The sequence below is a fragment of the Acipenser ruthenus genome, chromosome 15 (genome assembly GCF_902713425.1).
Source record: "Acipenser ruthenus chromosome 15, fAciRut3.2 maternal haplotype, whole genome shotgun sequence".
In the NCBI taxonomy this organism is placed as follows: Eukaryota; Metazoa; Chordata; class Actinopteri; order Acipenseriformes; family Acipenseridae; genus Acipenser; species Acipenser ruthenus.
In genome coordinates, this window is record NC_081203.1 from 20,676,606 (window position 1) to 20,693,757 (window position 17,152).

The window sequence follows — 17,152 nt, forward strand, 5'->3', positions numbered from 1 at the left end:
GTCTCTTTTTGCCTCTCAAGATGGTAAGGTAAGACCCTCTGTGTTGGTATCTGAGCGTGTTGTGAAAAAGAGCTTTTGAGTCAACTGCAGTTCCCTTGCCTTTCAGGCTGAAAGCTGGCTTGCTGCTTTCACAGAATCAGTGACTCCTGATTCAGCCTTTTTCTTCTTTCTTCTTCAGCAACCTGCTCGCGCTCGTGTTGCAGGCTACTCATTTCCTATCTGTGGTACGTGAGTCGACTGCCCGTGCAGTATTGATTTAAAGGAGTGAGCGTTGTTGTTGTCAAGCAACTCAGCTGGCTGCCGAGTGGCAGTTTAAATATATATAAAAACATATATACTTGTTATTGTTGTTGACTAAATACCCTTGCTGGCACATCTGCAGTGCACAAGCGGTATTCCCACTTGCCTGTGTTGTGCAGCAGCTAGGTTAAAAAAAAAAAAAAAAACAGCAGGCCTTGTCCTCCACGGGCTGTATTTTTACTAGACCCGCTGTAGAGTCGACCTTGCCGCCCTTTGAAAAATCAACAACAGCAGCAGTGTGCTCCCAGTTTGTATTGTATTATTGTGTTGTACTCTGTCCACAGATTTGCCAGCCATGGATTCAAACTGTGTGTCCCCTGGTATACGCCACACGCTGACCAGGTGTTTGATTACACGTGGCTAGGGTAGGCACCGCTGCTTCAGCTGTCCCCTGGTGCTTCGGTACCTCGGTGCACTAGTACCTCGGTGCACTATGCTATGCACTACCCCGGGTTGTGTTGAATACATGTGGTTAAGGCTAGGTGCCTCTCGGTGCTTCACCACCCTCAGTGCTTAGATGCTCCATGCCTCGGTGCTTAGCGCCCTTGTGCTTCAATACACATGTCTAGACCCTCCGGTATTTAAACAACGCCCTTGGGGCTGTGCACACATCAAGCATGGCTAAAGTCCATGCTTGCATGTCCTGCACAACGTCCCCTGCTAGCACGGCTGAGCCCCTGGACAGGCAGCAGGATCAAGCCCTTGCTCTGGCCCCAGCTCAGCCGATAACGCCGGCCCCGGAACTGACCCTGTCTGCACCGGTGGTTGCCCCCCGGATGTTATAGAACCAGATGTCAGCATTGCTGAGGAGGACCATGATGCAATTTTGTATGCTTTCCCGCCGATACCGCTGCTCCTTGCCTTCTTCGAGAAGGTCAGGAGAGACAAGGCAGTAGTTCACCTGGTGGCCCCTAGGTGGCCTAGGAGATTCTGGTTTTCAAACCTCTGCCAGCTGCTGCAAGGCTAGCCCTGGGAGATCCTGCTGCACATGGATCTCCCCAGTCAGGCACAAGGCACCCTCTGGCACCCAGGACCGGGCAGACTCCAACTGTGGGTCTGGCCCCTGAAACGCGACCGTCTGTCCGCCTTAGGGCTCTCAGATGTAGTTGTCAGTACACTGCAGAATGCTAGGGCCTCCTCCACAGGGGCGTTATACGCCATAAGTGGAAGAATTTTCAGAGGTCATGACCCCAATTATTGCCCTATAGCAAGTATTTTGCAGTTTCTGCAAGATCGGTTAGAGGCGGGTCGATCCACTTCTACGTTGAAAGTGTACCTAGCAGCCAAATCTGCATGCCATGTCCTCATTGACTCAGTGTCCCAAGCACTCATATACTAGCGACCTATTTTTTGAAGGGCGTTCGGTGGTTACGCCCTCCCAGGAGTGCTGTTCTCCCCGAATGGAGCCTTGATGTTGTACTGGAGGCTCTCACGAAGGCCCTGTTTGAGCCCATAAACTCCATAGAGTTGAAGCATCTGTCTATGAAGACAGCCTTCCTCTTGGCTATCACCTCCGCAAAGCGGGTCAGTGAGCTGCAGGCGCCGTCGGTGCACAGCTCCTGTATGCGGATTTGGGATGATGGCAGCAGGGTGTCACTGCGTACAAACCCTCCTGTCCTCCCCCAAGGTGATCACAGCCTTCCACATGAATCAGTCTGTGGAACTGGAGTCTTTCCAGGATAGGAGATTGAACTTCCTCTGCCCAGTGTGGGCGACGAGATGTTAGGTGGCTAGAACAAGAGCCCTTCGTCATTCTGACCAGCTCTTTGTTTGTCACGGTTTGCGGACCCTTGGACAGCTCCTCTCAAAACAGCGACTGTCCCACTGGATTGTGGATACAGTCTATGCGGCGTATGACAGTGCTGGCTTACCCCCACCTGGGAGAGTAGCTGCGCACTCCACTAGAGGGTTGGCTACATCTTGGGCTCTCTTCAGAGGGGCCTCACTGTCCGATATATGTACGTCGCCCTCACGGCTTTGATGCAAAAATAGACATGGATTCCGTGGAATTATGGTTTTAACCCCTCTGTCGGCGGGACAGATGGCGTCATCACTGGAAGGGGCCTATCGGTAGCTCTGGTACAGAGATCTCAGAAAATACCTACCAAGGCAGGCATATCCCATACGTAATGTTTTGGTGGTCCTCTCAGGGAACCAGGGTTAAGGTACCCTAACGTTAGTAATGCTAAATTACACCATTCTGACACACATATCAGGCGTTATTAGTGGATGTAATGAACTCTCATCAGTGTTTCAGTCAGCATGCACACTCCCTGCAGCCCATAGCTGTTAGTTAGTTCAAGTCCAGGGCAGAGCTCAGAATTCAGAGGACAGCACTCAAAAGATGAAGATCTGAACATGTATTTACCCCGCTCACGCATCATGACTGCGACCCACGAGTAAAATAAAAAGAAAAAAACAGACACAAGTAAAAATGAATTTGATAAAAAACACAGAAATAACAACAGAAAGTTTACACATTAAAAACACACACACATATTGTTACTAGTGCAAAGGTACATTTAAGTGACAAAAAAAATATTTGAAACTAGAAGGAAACACCTTACATTATTTTCTTAATCTTCTGGCTAGTTTTAAAAGTTTTTTTTATTGTTTCCACAATCTTTGCCCTCACTTTAAAATAACACGAGGTAACTGGTGGATGAATGCATGAATTAAAGGGTGTGTGGGTAAAATGCGTTTTTTCTTGAATATTTTTAACACCTCGCTTTGTGACGTATTCCACGGGTCTAAATGAGCTTCACAGCACCAGATCTAAATGAAGCTGTTCTTTAACTTTATTTGAACCCAGCTGACGTTTGACCCAAAGGGTGAAATGGTGCAATCGAAATACAATAATGTATGGGTCAGATTATCACACAATAATATACAATAGGTCTCTCGTTGGTTTTGGGCAGTAATGCACAAGTGGCTGGGGAGATGTAGGACATCAGTAAGACAGTATGGATTTTTTTTTTTCTGTTTTCGGTTTCTTTTACTTACGTGATCCCTCGTCAGCCAGCATTCCAAGTCCCTCAGCTTTATTCTGTCTTTCAAAAGCATTCAAATCCAAAACACTGAAAGAGAAATTAGACAAGAACCTGGATATCTAAGAAACCAGCCCTGCTGATCTGGGTTTACTGTACACGAGGAGTAACATGAAAGCGAACTTTACACACTTTTTCACATCCAGGATATCAAATAAGGAAGACGTAACAGTGTTTAGATTTACTTTAGATATACCTTCATGTATAAATCTGCTGTGATATTGCTAGAGCTTCACATACTGGAATACATAGAATTAAAATGACGGTGTACGTGAGGGAAAAAAAAAAATCACACAGCACAATCCTGGTTCTCTAGACAGAAGTGGATTTGAGAATGGGTAAAAGTAGCTTTCTCATTGTTAACTGAAAAAAAACACAGCTGCAATCAGATATTTTTGTAAAACACCATATGGCCCATAAGTCCTCAGACTGCGCACATTTCGTGTTGAATAACCCCTCTGGTTGGATATGATTGTCTGTCTGTACATCACACTGAACAGGGACTGCCTGAGACCAGAAAGGAGGTTATTAAATAAAATCAGGTTTCCGTGTTTTAAAAACGGCTGTCCTCACCTGCAAGACTGCATCAGTCCTGACAAACTCTTGAAAAACCCAGCATCCCTTTTCTCTTTCAAATAATCCAGCATTTTCTAGAGCAGTAAAGAAAGAGCATGTTTGAAAATGAACAGAATGAATGTGCTGAACAATCTCTTACTGACATACATACATGACTGATAATTCTGTGTTCGTTTTAAGTAAATCCCTTTGGATTTACTTAAACCATTTCCATTTATATAGCGCTCTTCATGCAGAGCATCCCAGGGTACTTGACAATTAAAAATTATAAAATAAAAAAATGAAAAGCCATTGGCCAATTAATCCAGCTCTAGAATAAGCTAACGCAAACAAATATGTTTTTACATTTGAGCATTCCTGACATGACTTGGGATGGAGTTCCACAGGCAGGGAGCAGAGCAACTAAAGACCCTTGCCCCCTCCTGATTTTAGACAACTTCTAGGAATTTCCAAAAGTTGAACATTCGCTAAATGTCAAGCTGCGACTAGGACCAGAAGCTACCAACATTTCCTGTAAATAGAAAGGCCCAAAGCCATGAAGGGCCTATAAGCAGTAAGCAGAAATATGTATAGATATCCAGTCAGTGCTGGAGGAATAATGTAGAACACTTTAACAGTACCTGCTGCACCACAGCATTCCCCCCATTTAGCATGGCGATACCAAGCTTCAGGGTGTACACAATCATGGGTCCCATTGTACCTGCAGCAAAGACACAAAGCCATGTTCAAACAGAGAAGCGTACTGTACATCAGCAATGTCTCACCACACAAACACTAATACTCTGACTGGCTCGTGGTGCTACACCATTGCATGGGAAGACAGACACAGTTACGTCACATCTGTTTGAATACAACATGGGATATGGCCTTCACAGCATAATAAAGGTACTTTACGGCATGTAAAAGTTAATCTCATGCGGTACAAAACCCTTTGAAGATCATTTTCATAAACCCACTTGGAGAAAGTAAAAGAGCAGCTTCTATGGTTTTAGGTTTAAGCTGCAGTACCATTTCGCATTGCTCACTTTTCATTCAGCACAACACGCACAGTTGAATAATTGATTTGTTGTCACCCCTTTCGGTAGAGTACATTCTGTAGGATACAAATGTTTTGTATCTAAGATATTCCCTATGCAGTACTCTGGAGCCTGCTGGTTAAGCTGCTGGCTCTGATCACACTGTCTCCACTGCCTGGTGTTTAGTGTTGCAGCAGTGTTGTATCGAGTGTTTGGTACCTCTGTGCAGTAATGTTGGTATCCTGTTTTGTATCTAAGAGATTCTCTATGCAGCATTTGGAGCCTGATGTTACCTTTGCTGGCGCTGATCATCTGCAGCACCATCTCTGCAGCCCCGCGGTCGTGCAGTCTCGCCTGCTGGTACAGAGTCTTCTGCTTCTCCATTTCTTTTTCCTGGGGGAGGCAGAGGCAGAGGAGATAAGAAGATGTGTAAAATCAAGCGACAAGACACATGCTGTACTGGGGAAATAGTTAGGGATGGAAATAAGAATCTCATTCCGTAAGAGTTTGGTTTCTAAACGGGTACTGAAATGAGCGCACCCCTCCCCCCTGTCTAAAGGGGCTATGGAATGAACAGCCCCCCTACTCTGTGTCAATGACTCACCTCAAATGTTTTCTCTTTCCCCTCTTCTTCCTCTTCTTCCTCCTCTTCACCCTGGCAGCTCTGAAAGAGGAACATCTTGTTTAGATACATTGAATCTTACAGGACTAAAGCTTTTGTGGGGTTTGTATTGGTAGGTGCCTGAACTGAGTAATACAAAGTTGCGTCTGTCTGCTCAGATAAGGGAGCCAGACTTCTGGCACAGTAGACAGACAGAAAGGACACCGGGGTTAGATTCTCAGTTGCTACAGGAAAATGGCCTTCAAATACTTGTATTACAATTCCCCAGTCACAAAATGCATCCAGGTGGGTTTCTAGGCTATACTGTAGTTCAGTCATGTGAAAACACTGGTCTGTGTACAATACTGTGCTCCAGAAACACTGCTGTGTGTGCCGGGACTATGCAGTCTGCTGTAAAGGACTCCATACCTTTGCCATCATGTCTGCATAAGCAATATACAAAGGATCTTCTTCAAGAGCGCTGGGGAAAGAAACGTTGTTTACAGTAAGTGAAACCTGTTTTTACACTTCATTGAATAAGAAACACAATGATAATGGGGTTATATTGTAAACACGACACAGCTAAACTCCAAAGGTGTTACTACTTAAACTAGAAGGCTCTCTGTATGCTTTGTGTTTTAAGCAATTTGTCAATATATGTCAAGTAATTTGTCAATATATGTAATTGTTCAAAATTATGATTGTCTTCCTGTAAATAAATACATTCAGAATTATACCTTCTGGCTTTTTGTGCAAAGTGTAAACCAGTGGTGAAGGGGTATATGTAGAGCCATGTGCAAAGCTCTGTGTGAAGTGTAAACCTTTAGTGTTAAGTTGTGTGTTTGAAGTGTAACACTGAGTGGAGGTTTGTATGTAAAGTTTGTGTGTGTAAAGTGTAAAGCTTGTGTGTGTAAAGCTGTGTGTATAAAGTGTAAAGCTGTGTGTGTAAAGTATAAAGCTGTGTGTGTAAAGTATAAAGCTTGTGTGTATAAAGTGTAAAGCTGTGTGTATAAAGTATAAAGCTGTGTGTGTAAAGTATAAAGCTTGTGTGTGTAAAGCTGTGTGTGTAAAGTGTAAAGCTGTGTGTGTAAAGTGTAAAGCTTGTGTGTGTAAAGCTGTGTGTGTAAAGTATAAAGCTTGTGTGTGTAAAGCTGTGTGTGTAAAGTGTAAAGCTGTGTGTGTAAAGTGTAAAGCTGTGTGTGTAAATTATAAAGCTTGTGTGTGTAAAGCTGTGTGTAAAGTATAAAGCTTGTGTGTGTAAAGCTGTGTGTGTAAAGTGTAAAGCTGTGTGTAACCCACCTCCTCTCAGTGAGGGCATTGCGACTGAAGTGCAGAATGAGCTGATGAAGAGGATCGGGCTGCTTGTTAGCCTCCTCCTCCTCCTCCTCTTCTGCCTTGCCCTGGGATTTCTGCACAAATAGCCACAACCATCAGCATCTCCCACCTGCCCACCAGTACAAACAACACACAGCACATTCATCTACGCCACACTCATCTACAGCACCGCTGCTGTCCTTCTATCACCAAAACAGAACACAAACATCCCTGTGAGTAACATCAGTGATGCTTTTGCCAATTTTAGAAGTTTTTGTTATTTGGTTCCAAGTCGCTACATTACTTCATAATTTGAATGTAATCTTTCCATTAAATCTGTAATTTGTCACTTGTCTCCTTCATGATCTACACATTCACCACAATGTCACTGCAATAAGACCTCTGACCTGATATTAACCAGGCATTACTGCTGGGCCAACAGGTTTATCACCCCTGATAACCCCCATTCTGTTGGGTCTTGGTTACTAAATGCCACCTTCAGTTGTAGTTTGTACAGTTTTACCTAAAACATTAAGTCACTGATTTAAAACAAGAGTAAAATGATATTCCACACTATTTCATACGAAGAACATAAAGAACAATATGGCTTCTACTTAAATACATGCATATACAGTATACATTCATAATGATTAAACAAAAAAGTACATTTAAATCAGTCCTTGCTTTAAAACAAGCAGTGGTATGACTTGATTAAAATGTAATGAACTGCTCATAAAAATATCAAACCAATACTTTTGCTATGGTGAACGGCAGCACTGAAATTACACTGATTAGGAAACATGCAGACACACATCCAAGCGGGGCAGGAAACAGTGCATTGTGTGAAACAAGCGGGCATGAGAGTTTGTTTAGCATGATTGATGGAAATAGCATTGAGACCCTTTCCTTATACAAAACTGTGCATTTATCAGCAGCACCTTCAGTACCAAAGGAAAAGTAGCAAAGGGTCTCCTTGGACCAACAAAGTATCTCTACTCCATTTTCACACATGCTTAGCATTATTTTGAGTCATTCTCAGTGTGTGGTTGATTGGTAGTTTTAAAACTTTCTGTTTTGCTTGCACTGCCTTCTGAGAAGTCTGTTACTGGTTCACTTCATTGGTCATTTCACCCAACAGTGTCTTCTGGGTAATGTTACAGGCTGAAAGCATGTCTGTCAATATGAGAAGCGGGTGGCTGAGAGGAAAGAAGCCAGTGAAGGCGGGGGGGGTGGGGATGGGGGGACGGGACCCATGAAGGCTTGGTGTAGTACCAGATACTTTAAAATGAAAACACATGTTTGATAAAACATGTGTCTCTTTCAAAACTGGACATGTGAGACCCAATATCAATGAATATGCATGGCAGAGAAATTATGGAGCAATTTTGTTGGCTACAATTATTTTAAAGCTTGCTTCTGTTCCACCAGCGTAGAGCAGAGAAGCTGTTAAAATTCCACATGTTAAAGCTGCACACTAAATCAAAAGATAAATGCTTTGATAAATGTTGGAAAAGTCATACTGAGCAAATTAAAACACTATTATAAATCACATAAAAGATTTAAAAAATAATAGCTGCATATTTTCTCAAACTTCTACATCTTCTCGCGTATACAGATGGCATGTGTGTATATAACACTATGGCACCATTCTAAAATTAACAACACCTTTTAAATTTCATTGTGATTTATAATAACCTTGCGTGTAGGTTTTCTCTTATTGTATACGAGATGTCATTTCACAGCATGAGCAGTCAGACTTCACTAGACAAATCTCTTATACAATACCCTACAAAACAATGAATTAAATTGGAAGACTTCAACGTAAAAATTTAAAGTTTAAAAACCTCTTCAACCTAACCTTAACCATGACTAAACCTTCCTGTCGACACCTACCCATAAAACACCTAACATCTCCAAAGCAGAGTCTGAACTGAGACCGGATACAATGCAACATCAGCTTCAGACTTCACATTTCAAGAACTTGGCAGGAATTGTGCTTGCAAAACGTACAGCACCAGAGAGGCCAGCTCTGTACTTACTGCTAGGTCCTGAACTAGTCTCTCCTCAAATGAGTACTCCTCTGTCTCTATCCAAAACCTCTGATAGCCAAAGAGGAAGAGGTTAATAGAGCGATGCCTGGAGGGAGAGCAAGATTAGGGGCATTAACAGGAGGCAAAGGCAGACAGGAGAGGAAAAGGGAGGGGGAGTAATGATTAGTGTGGGGCTCGAAAACCGGTCACCTGACTGGTCAATGATTTGGCACACTGGTTTGCTTTCAATAAGGAAGGTAAAGAAATACTTCAAAGGAGTGACATCATAATTATTCAGACAGTTAACCATACATTTCAATGTCCATAGTTTTAAGTAGTAATCTATCTATAGTGTTTAAATGATCCGGAAAGAAAGGGGCTTGTTACCAGGAGGTTCAATCCCAGCTCAGCCACAGACTGAGACTGTGTGACCCTAAGCAAGTCACTTAACCTCTTTGTGCTCCGTCCTTCGGGTAAGTCGTAAAACCGAGGTCCTATTGTAAGTGACTCGGCAGCAGCAAGTCTCTATAAGTCACTTTGGATAAAAGCGTTTGCTAAATGACTAAATAATCCAACAATTAACAGTTTAACCCAGCCCCTCACTGCAGGCTGACCAATCAGACTCCCTTGGTGTGAGTGGAGGTGGGAGTGCATGGCTGGGGAAGAGAAGGGGGAGGGGCAGCTCTTATGCAGATTTATGCAGACAAGCTACGTGTCTGAAGCTACGTTACCGTTAACATGTAGATCAGACTGTCATAGTCTGTCGTCTCATGCATTTTTTCCAGCCATAAATGTTGATAGGAGCTCAGGAAGTAATTGTTATTTTTGTGTCTAAAGAAAAGTACAGTGTTGTCACAAAAAAATAAACACCACACCACAAAAAAAAACAAAAAATACCCACATATTTTAGGCTTCGTGTTCGTGGTCTTGAGTCCCAGAACACCTCATGTAAGAGCTACTCTGCCATTTGTATCTCTAAGCTGCTGAACTGTGTTAAGTTGAGTTGTAGCTGTGATATGGTTATAAATTTATAAATCAATCAATCACATTTTATTTTGTATAGCGCCTGTCAAGGTGGGCCACCTTCACAAAGCACTTAACATTAAAACAATTCAATACAATGAAAAAATAATAACAAACAATAACAATTTTAAAATATAAAATACCTAAATAAAAATAGTAAGTAATAAAAGATAATAAGAGAAACAACAATAATTCAAAAAAGAACATTTAAAAATGAAGAAACAGCAAAGCAGAATAGAATAAAAAGATTAAGAAAAAGCAAGTTCTTTGCCCACTGTATCTGGGCAGACTGGAGTGTTGTGCGTTCGAATTGGCCTAGTTAGAGAAGTGTTTGGACACAGAAGCATGAAGTAAACATTAAAAGCAATATTATATATATATATATATATATATATATATATATATATATATATATATATATATATATATATATATATATACACACAAGAATAAATCGAAAACACATCCAGATGAAAATTCCTGCAACTGCTGGTTATCGGGTGAGCTGCAAGAGCTGGGATTGGAAACACTACTGGGTACAACCCAGCTGTTAAACAAAACCCCATGATTCTGTTTTTCCCCTAGTAAAACCAGTTCTTCAGTTCTGAGCAGGACATGAGAGTTCTAACAAGGCTTGGTCTGGAGCCCAAGCTGCTATGGTAGAGGTCCTACCTGGGCAGGTTATACAGAGGAGCCATCCTGAAGCAGGCCACCACAGCCCTCTTGCGCTGCTTGGACAGGAGCTTGTGCCACACCGCCTTCTTCGACCTCAAAGGTTGCTCAACCTTATCAAATGGTTAGAAATCACAACCCCAAAATAATATTTCAACACTGATTTAATTAGTTTTTCTTTGTCAAAGTTGATATGTACTGTGATGGTTCAACAACAAGGAAGGGGAAGGGAAGGGGAGGGGGAGGGGGAAGGGGAGGGTTTACCTGTTCCAGGTGGAAGGGGAGAGGGGGGAGATGGAGAGTATACCTGCTCCAGGTGGAAGACAGCTGCTGAGATGCTCTGCACTCTGTCCACAGTGTGCTCAGGGTCTGGCGGCTCCTCGTTCCTCACAACCACGTCTTTGTAAAGATTCATCTGCCACCTCACTGCAGGGTCCTCCGACTGCAAGAGCAAGAAGCCAGCTTTAAAAAGTGCCCCAGTTATCAACTCACCTCTGCCACCCACTAACCAATCTGAATATCAACAGGAGACCTCACCCTGCAATCCCTGCAGCAGTGATTTTACCAGCAGAGACACAGGGGATACACTCTTCGCTTCACTCAAACAAAACAAACTTCATGGATCAAACTCCTCGAGAGCAAGACAAGTCCTATCCCCCATCTTCTCAAGCAGGCTTACCTTCTCCTGCAAGTGAAGGTTTTGGCGTAGATGATCTTTGACCTCTTCATCTGTATCTCTCTATTGAAATAAAGTAAGTCGTTATTTGACTGACCAAAGATGATCAAAATCCAAGCTGTGAAATATCAAATGGCCAACAATATACGTTATTAGGTTTCTTTAATTGTAACTGGATGATGATGTGTGTATGTGACAATGTTTTTTTTTTTTTTACTGTCTTCTTAGCCAGGTCTTACTTATAAAAGAGATAAAGTGACTTCCTGGTATAATATAAGTAAATTGTGCAAGCCGTGGCTCACTCACAAGGCTGTATCTTCCTTTGGCCAGTGAGATGAGCTCCTGGTCCCCCGGGGTGCACATGTTGAGGCCGATGGGCAGCATCTTCTTCAGGGCCGCTATGATGAGGGAGGTCTGGATGGAGTACAGCTCTCCGCGGCGCTTCGTCCTCTTCCTCTCCTGGTCCTGCCCTCCAGTCTGGCAGAGAGAGGGCAAGGGTTACCATAGAGACCAGGGGCCTTAGCTGGGTGTGTTTACACTCAAGCTGGGCTTTTACAATACTGTTTTTCTCATTGTCTTACTTTCTCATTTGGCTACATTTTCAGACAGTAAAGGGACTATTCTGTATCAGGCTTAAGTAGGCTATTCTATATCACTGACATAGGCTTTTCTATATCTGATAACCATCTGTATTTATGTTGTGACCAACTCCCAAATAAATAACAGCTAGTATAGGGTTGGGCCCTATGGTGTTACAATCCAGTTTATTCCATTCCAGGATTTAGTTTGAGTATCATTAGTAACGCAGAAGCTTGTCTGTGAATTAAACTCACAGTAAAACTGGGAACAGATATAATGACAGTCTTATTTATAGTCCTGAAACGCAAGAGGAACTTGGTGAGAAACAAAAGAAATACTACTGGCGCCAAAAGTCCAATTCAGTAAACACCACAAGCTAAGGACACAATTGTACTGATGCCTTTACAATACAAAACTGTAAAATATAAAGTCTTTTTACCTGCATGGGTCATCTATTACAAAAAGATTTACAGTGGAATTCGCAATATAAAAGCAAGCTAATAAGCACGTACGTTTGTTCTTGAAAAACACAGCTGGAGTGACTTCAGCACTAGGTTTGAATGAGAAAAGACCCTGCTAAGGATTTTTTTCTTTTTTAAATAAAGGTTTTATTTATTATAGCACCTGCCTAGGGTCTTCTTTTCAAATTCCAGTTCCAGTGCTGAAATGTCATTGCGAAAACCTGCAAAGTGTAGTTTCATTACATATAGGGGGTTATAAAGGAAGTGCTACTGGGAAAACACACGGAATTGACAGGTGTGGACACAGGGATTGCAACAGGACTGTCAAGGTCTCTCACTGCCTCGACGGGTCATTAAGGACCCTGTGGTATCGGGCACCCACAGGATAAGGTAGAATAAGGGGCAAGATTTTAGGGTTTTACCTGATTCAGCCTGATTTCAACCCCAAATGGAATTTGTAGATTAGGGTAAAACACAAGTAAACTTAACAGCTGTATCCAAGAATTTTGAGAGGCTATTATATATAGCAAGGCAAATTATTCCTTTACCAGTGAGCTAAATAAAATGGAGTATTAATGTAAAGTGCTTTAAAACTGTACAAAATTAAAATGCAAAGCCTCTGTTGCTTCAGGAGTATGATAAAATATAAATGTGTCTATGCGCAGAAATAAGGTCAGATTTAACAATCCTTTGGTTTGATTTGATTGGTTTTTCCACAGTAGCACTGCAAAGTGGCTCACTGGCATTATACCCGCCTGTATGTATACCACTGGTTTAACCCTTTGCCCTTCAGCCCCCACTTTGAAACAATGTTCATTTTAAGTAAATCTAAAAGGTGCTAAAAAATCATTGCAGGTGACCTCAAAGCAAACTGGATTGCGCATCCCGTTCAAACAATGCAGTTTTTATTTGCAGCCACCAGGTGGTGCCAGGATTCATGTAAAAATCCCATTGAGAAAAAAACAAAAACAAAAATTACAGGCATTTTAAAGAGGGTGTGATATTGGCAATATCGGAACTGTATTTTCACCCCCTCGGGAAAAGGGTAAAAACAAATTCTACTTTGACGAGAATTTAGTCTCGGGTGCTTCAAGTAGGCGATTTCTATTGAGAGTTTGATCCATAATAATATAAGCACCATATACCAGGCTAAATACTCTATGCTGCCAGCTAAGCACACGTTTTAAAGCATTTAAAGATGCATGATATTAAACTACTGCTAGCAGCATTTCAGGACAGGCAGACAGACAGAAGGTGGTGTGTTCAGATACAAAGACCAAAGTGATGTAAAGCTCTGGAAAAATCAAGACTGTATACTGCAATCAGCTTGATGCCAGGCAGTTGACACAGCGAATGCTTGGCTAAAAGATACAAGGCATGCAAACTGACCCGTACCTTTACAGACAATGACTGTATGAAAGAAAAACACAGTGAACATTTACTAATGCATATAAAACAGATGACTTAAACAAGATGAAATGTATACAACATCAACATACCAAAAAAAAAAAAATAAATAAATAAATAAATAAATAAATAAATAAAAAATACACTTTATTAAATCAGAAAAAATACAGACTTTCAGTAAATGGATGAACAAAGTTTTTGGAATTAGTGTAGAATCCATTACCTTGCTGCACTATATTTTTTACCTAAGGGATACACTGGCATTGCCGTGGCGTGTTACTAAGTAATAATGGAACTCCCAAGTCAGTATTTGAAAAAGGCAGTTCCATTATTAGAGGAACACGCCTCAGCAATGCTGTTATCACTCTGTACAGGGGGGTGGTCTGTGTTTGAGACCTACCTTTGACATCTTGCTCTTGCTGTCTGCCGTTAGGAATGACAAGTTGTTGATTTCATTTTGAATCACAAAGTTTTGCTCCTCCCGTTTAAAGTTCTGTAAAAGAAAATATAGTTTAATATAAAAAAAGGAAACAGCAAACACTTTATTGTGACTAGCTCTATATAAAACTAGCACTAATACAATACAGAGGCATTCATCTGGATGTAAGTGAATACATTTCCCAATATCCTTTACACTTGGCTGTTTGAATCCGTACTATAAAAGGACATTTGTTTAATCTGAGTTCGTTTTAATGAGAATTGACTGTATGCATATATTATATAAAATATATGTACTTACGTGAGATTTACACCACAGGATAAAGACCTCAGCCACCATGCGGAACAGTTCATTAGAATCTGCATCAGGCTCTTTCAGCCATCTTGACCTGAATCAAATAAAAAGAGGACATAACAGCAATGTGGTTAAAAGCTCAAATACACCCAGGAAACATTTAAGCCAGTCTCAGCCACAGAGACTCAATGTACTGTGCATGGTGCCTCCAATCCTGTAAACACTGGCTGCACCTCATTCAAAGTAAAAAGAAAACTTGAGAATGGACTTGAGGTAAGACATTGCTTTAAAAATCTTTGTTATTACCCCTTCGATAAGTGTAAACCCAGAAATTGTTATTAAGTTACTTCAGCACTTGACATTTTTTTTACCAGCGTAAATCTGTCAATCAAATTTATAACAAACAAACAGTAGCAAATCAATCAAGAAATTAGAAATGTTTTTTTTTTTTTTTAATATAGCCTAATGGTTTAACAGCATTTTAACCCAGATTTCAAGTGAGGGTAGCAGTGCAGTGACTCCTATTGTGATTTGAGGCATTCTTTGTTAACTATGGGCTTCACTACTTGACACCTGAGTTGTTACCCACACACTGTGGCTAATTAACCTCCTAGTAACCCCTGGAGTGGAGCATAAGAACATAAGAATTCAGCTCATCTAAGCTTGTCCAGTTCCTAGAAGCTGATTGATCTCAAAACTTTGTCAAGTTGCATCCAGATAACCCATTACTACCCTCACTACTCTCTAGGTGAAGTGTTGCCTTCCCGAAGTCTACCTACACTTAATGTTCAAATGTATCCTCTGGTCCTGGTTTCTGTACTGCGCTTAAAGTATTGGTTAGGGTGTCGACTCTTTTTAAGATGTTAAAGACCTAGGTCATGTCCTCCCTGACTCAGCCTGGCAGTGGCCTGTACCTGTTGTTGTCCACATAGCGGATGAGCATGGGGTAGAAGGAGTAGAGGTCCCGGCACAGCACAGCGAATTCATCCAGGATGAGCAGCTCGGCCTCCTGCGTGTCTCCTTTGCTGTCGGCCTTCAGCAGCTCCTCCTCCGCCACCACCTTCACCGTCTTCTTCTTCAGCTTCTCCAGCGTGGGCAGGAAGTGTGACCTGAGCAGGTCGGGCCGCGCTTTGCAAATGATGGGCTGGGCGTACACTTGAGAGGGGAAGTACAATAAAAGGGTCACAAACCAGAGAATTTCCTATCAAATATGGATTATTTCTGTCACCACAATGACCCACGTATGGTGACCTTAACAGTATTCACAGACTGAACTCCTCTAGTTGCAATACTGTCCACGAGTTAGCATTCAGCTGTTTGTATGCAGCTGCCCTGGCCCCCATCGGTGCTTACCGGCGATTCTCTTCATCCAGGAGGCCTCGTCGATGCCCAGGTTGTTGTTGAGGATCTTCAGGATGTTCCCCAGGATGACACTGAGGTGTTCCGAGGTCACCATGGTGCAGCAGGACCCGGCCGACTCGTGGTTGTTCTCTGGACCCTTCTCCCACCAGTACGACAGGTAGTTACACAGCATGGGCAGTATGACCTCGATCACATGGGGCATCTCGGTGTAGCGCGCCCCCGACTCCGCCATGTCGTTGATATCCTTCATCAACCTGTCCAGCTGCGGCATATCGGGACACATCTCCTCGACAGTGTCCGGCATGCCAAGAACTAAACCAGCAAAGACCGGAGGTTAGAACTGAGATAGCAGCAAAGACAGGGGTATAACAGAGAGCAGCAAAGACAATAGGGTATTGTTGGGATAGCAGGAGAGACAGGGGGTATCTTAGGCAAGATTAGTGCTTATTGGGGTCAGTGAAACCAATCACTAAGATTCTATTCTTGCGGCTCTTTCTTTAACGCATACAATACTCGGGCTGGGTATCAGCAGTGTCTTAATGATACGATACTTATACCAATACGAGGGTCACGATACGTTATGTATCACGATACAGTAAATTCAGCATGAAACATAAAAATCACACAATTGTCTCATTTGCTTGAGCAAGTGTTTGCAATAACACTGGTAAAGCACTTTCGGTCAAATGAGCTTCATGACCCGTTTCGCTTTTGTTTCCTGTTTATTCTTTAAAATACATTTCTTTTAAAAAAAATAAAATAAAAATCAGGGCTCCAGACACAGTTGTTGCCTCAGGAGCCAATGGCTCCTCGGTCAAATCCAATTGCTGGTGCCACTTCAGGAGCAAGTTGGTTGCTATCATATTCAACTGCTTAACATAAAACAACTTGTGAAGACACTAAAGTGACACTAAAACAATGATTTAATGTCTGTACTCACTTGTTTGTTGCCATGTTCTATGAAGCTGATAACTGCAATGAACTCAGCATGTTTATATTTGTTATATTTTTCAAGTGCTGTGTGTGGAATTTGTGACGGCACCTCTAATTGTGTACAGTTTTAACATGGGAAACAGCATGCAGCAGTGCAGCAGCTCCTATGCTCAGTATCAGTGAAGTCCTGATCTGACAGTATGTAACACAGACAACTCTTATTACATGTTACCGTTTATTTTTCAATAAAAACAAGTTTAAATTGCAGTGAGTTGGTTCTACTGTTCACGATATTAAATACTAAACATTTACACAACACACACAGAGCCAATGTGACGCCCCCCTCAGGGTCCCCAGCAAAGTTCGGCCTCTTTGCACAACCCAGATACAAACTGGCGCCATCCAAGCTGTGTGACTCATCC

At 42.1% G+C, this 17,152-nt stretch overlaps 1 protein-coding gene across 29 annotated transcripts in view; it reads right to left on the minus strand.

Moving 5' to 3' along the window:
* Nucleotides 1-17,152, minus strand: part of LOC117422475 (ryanodine receptor 3-like) — a 149,217-nt gene that overhangs the window by 20,215 nt on the left and 111,850 nt on the right. For 10 of the 29 annotated variants that reach the window (XM_058987384.1, XM_058987392.1, XM_058987391.1 and 7 more), the window contains 18 exons: nt 15,789-16,109; nt 15,350-15,590; nt 14,442-14,529; nt 14,103-14,195; nt 13,691-13,705; nt 11,562-11,732; nt 11,259-11,318; nt 10,887-11,021; nt 10,580-10,692; nt 9,616-9,715; nt 6,840-6,949; nt 5,970-6,021; nt 5,544-5,603; nt 5,233-5,332; nt 4,544-4,623; nt 3,921-3,997; nt 3,304-3,377; nt 2,669-2,686 (listed from right to left, as the gene is read on the minus strand). In XM_058987384.1, the coding sequence (XP_058843367.1) occupies nt 2,669-2,686; nt 3,304-3,377; nt 3,921-3,997; nt 4,544-4,623; nt 5,233-5,332; nt 5,544-5,603; nt 5,970-6,021; nt 6,840-6,949; nt 9,616-9,715; nt 10,580-10,692; nt 10,887-11,021; nt 11,259-11,318; nt 11,562-11,732; nt 13,691-13,705; nt 14,103-14,195; nt 14,442-14,529; nt 15,350-15,590; nt 15,789-16,109 (1,908 nt within the window). Of the gene's footprint in view, nt 1-2,668; nt 2,687-3,303; nt 3,378-3,920; nt 3,998-4,543; nt 4,624-5,232; nt 5,333-5,543; nt 5,604-5,969; nt 6,022-6,839; nt 6,950-8,893; nt 8,991-9,615; nt 9,716-10,579; nt 10,693-10,886; nt 11,022-11,258; nt 11,319-11,561; nt 11,733-13,690; nt 13,706-14,102; nt 14,196-14,441; nt 14,530-15,349; nt 15,591-15,788; nt 16,110-17,152 lie in introns of all 29 variants that reach the window. The other 19 variants (XM_058987395.1, XM_058987387.1, XM_058987411.1 and 16 more) reach the window with 7 other exon arrangements.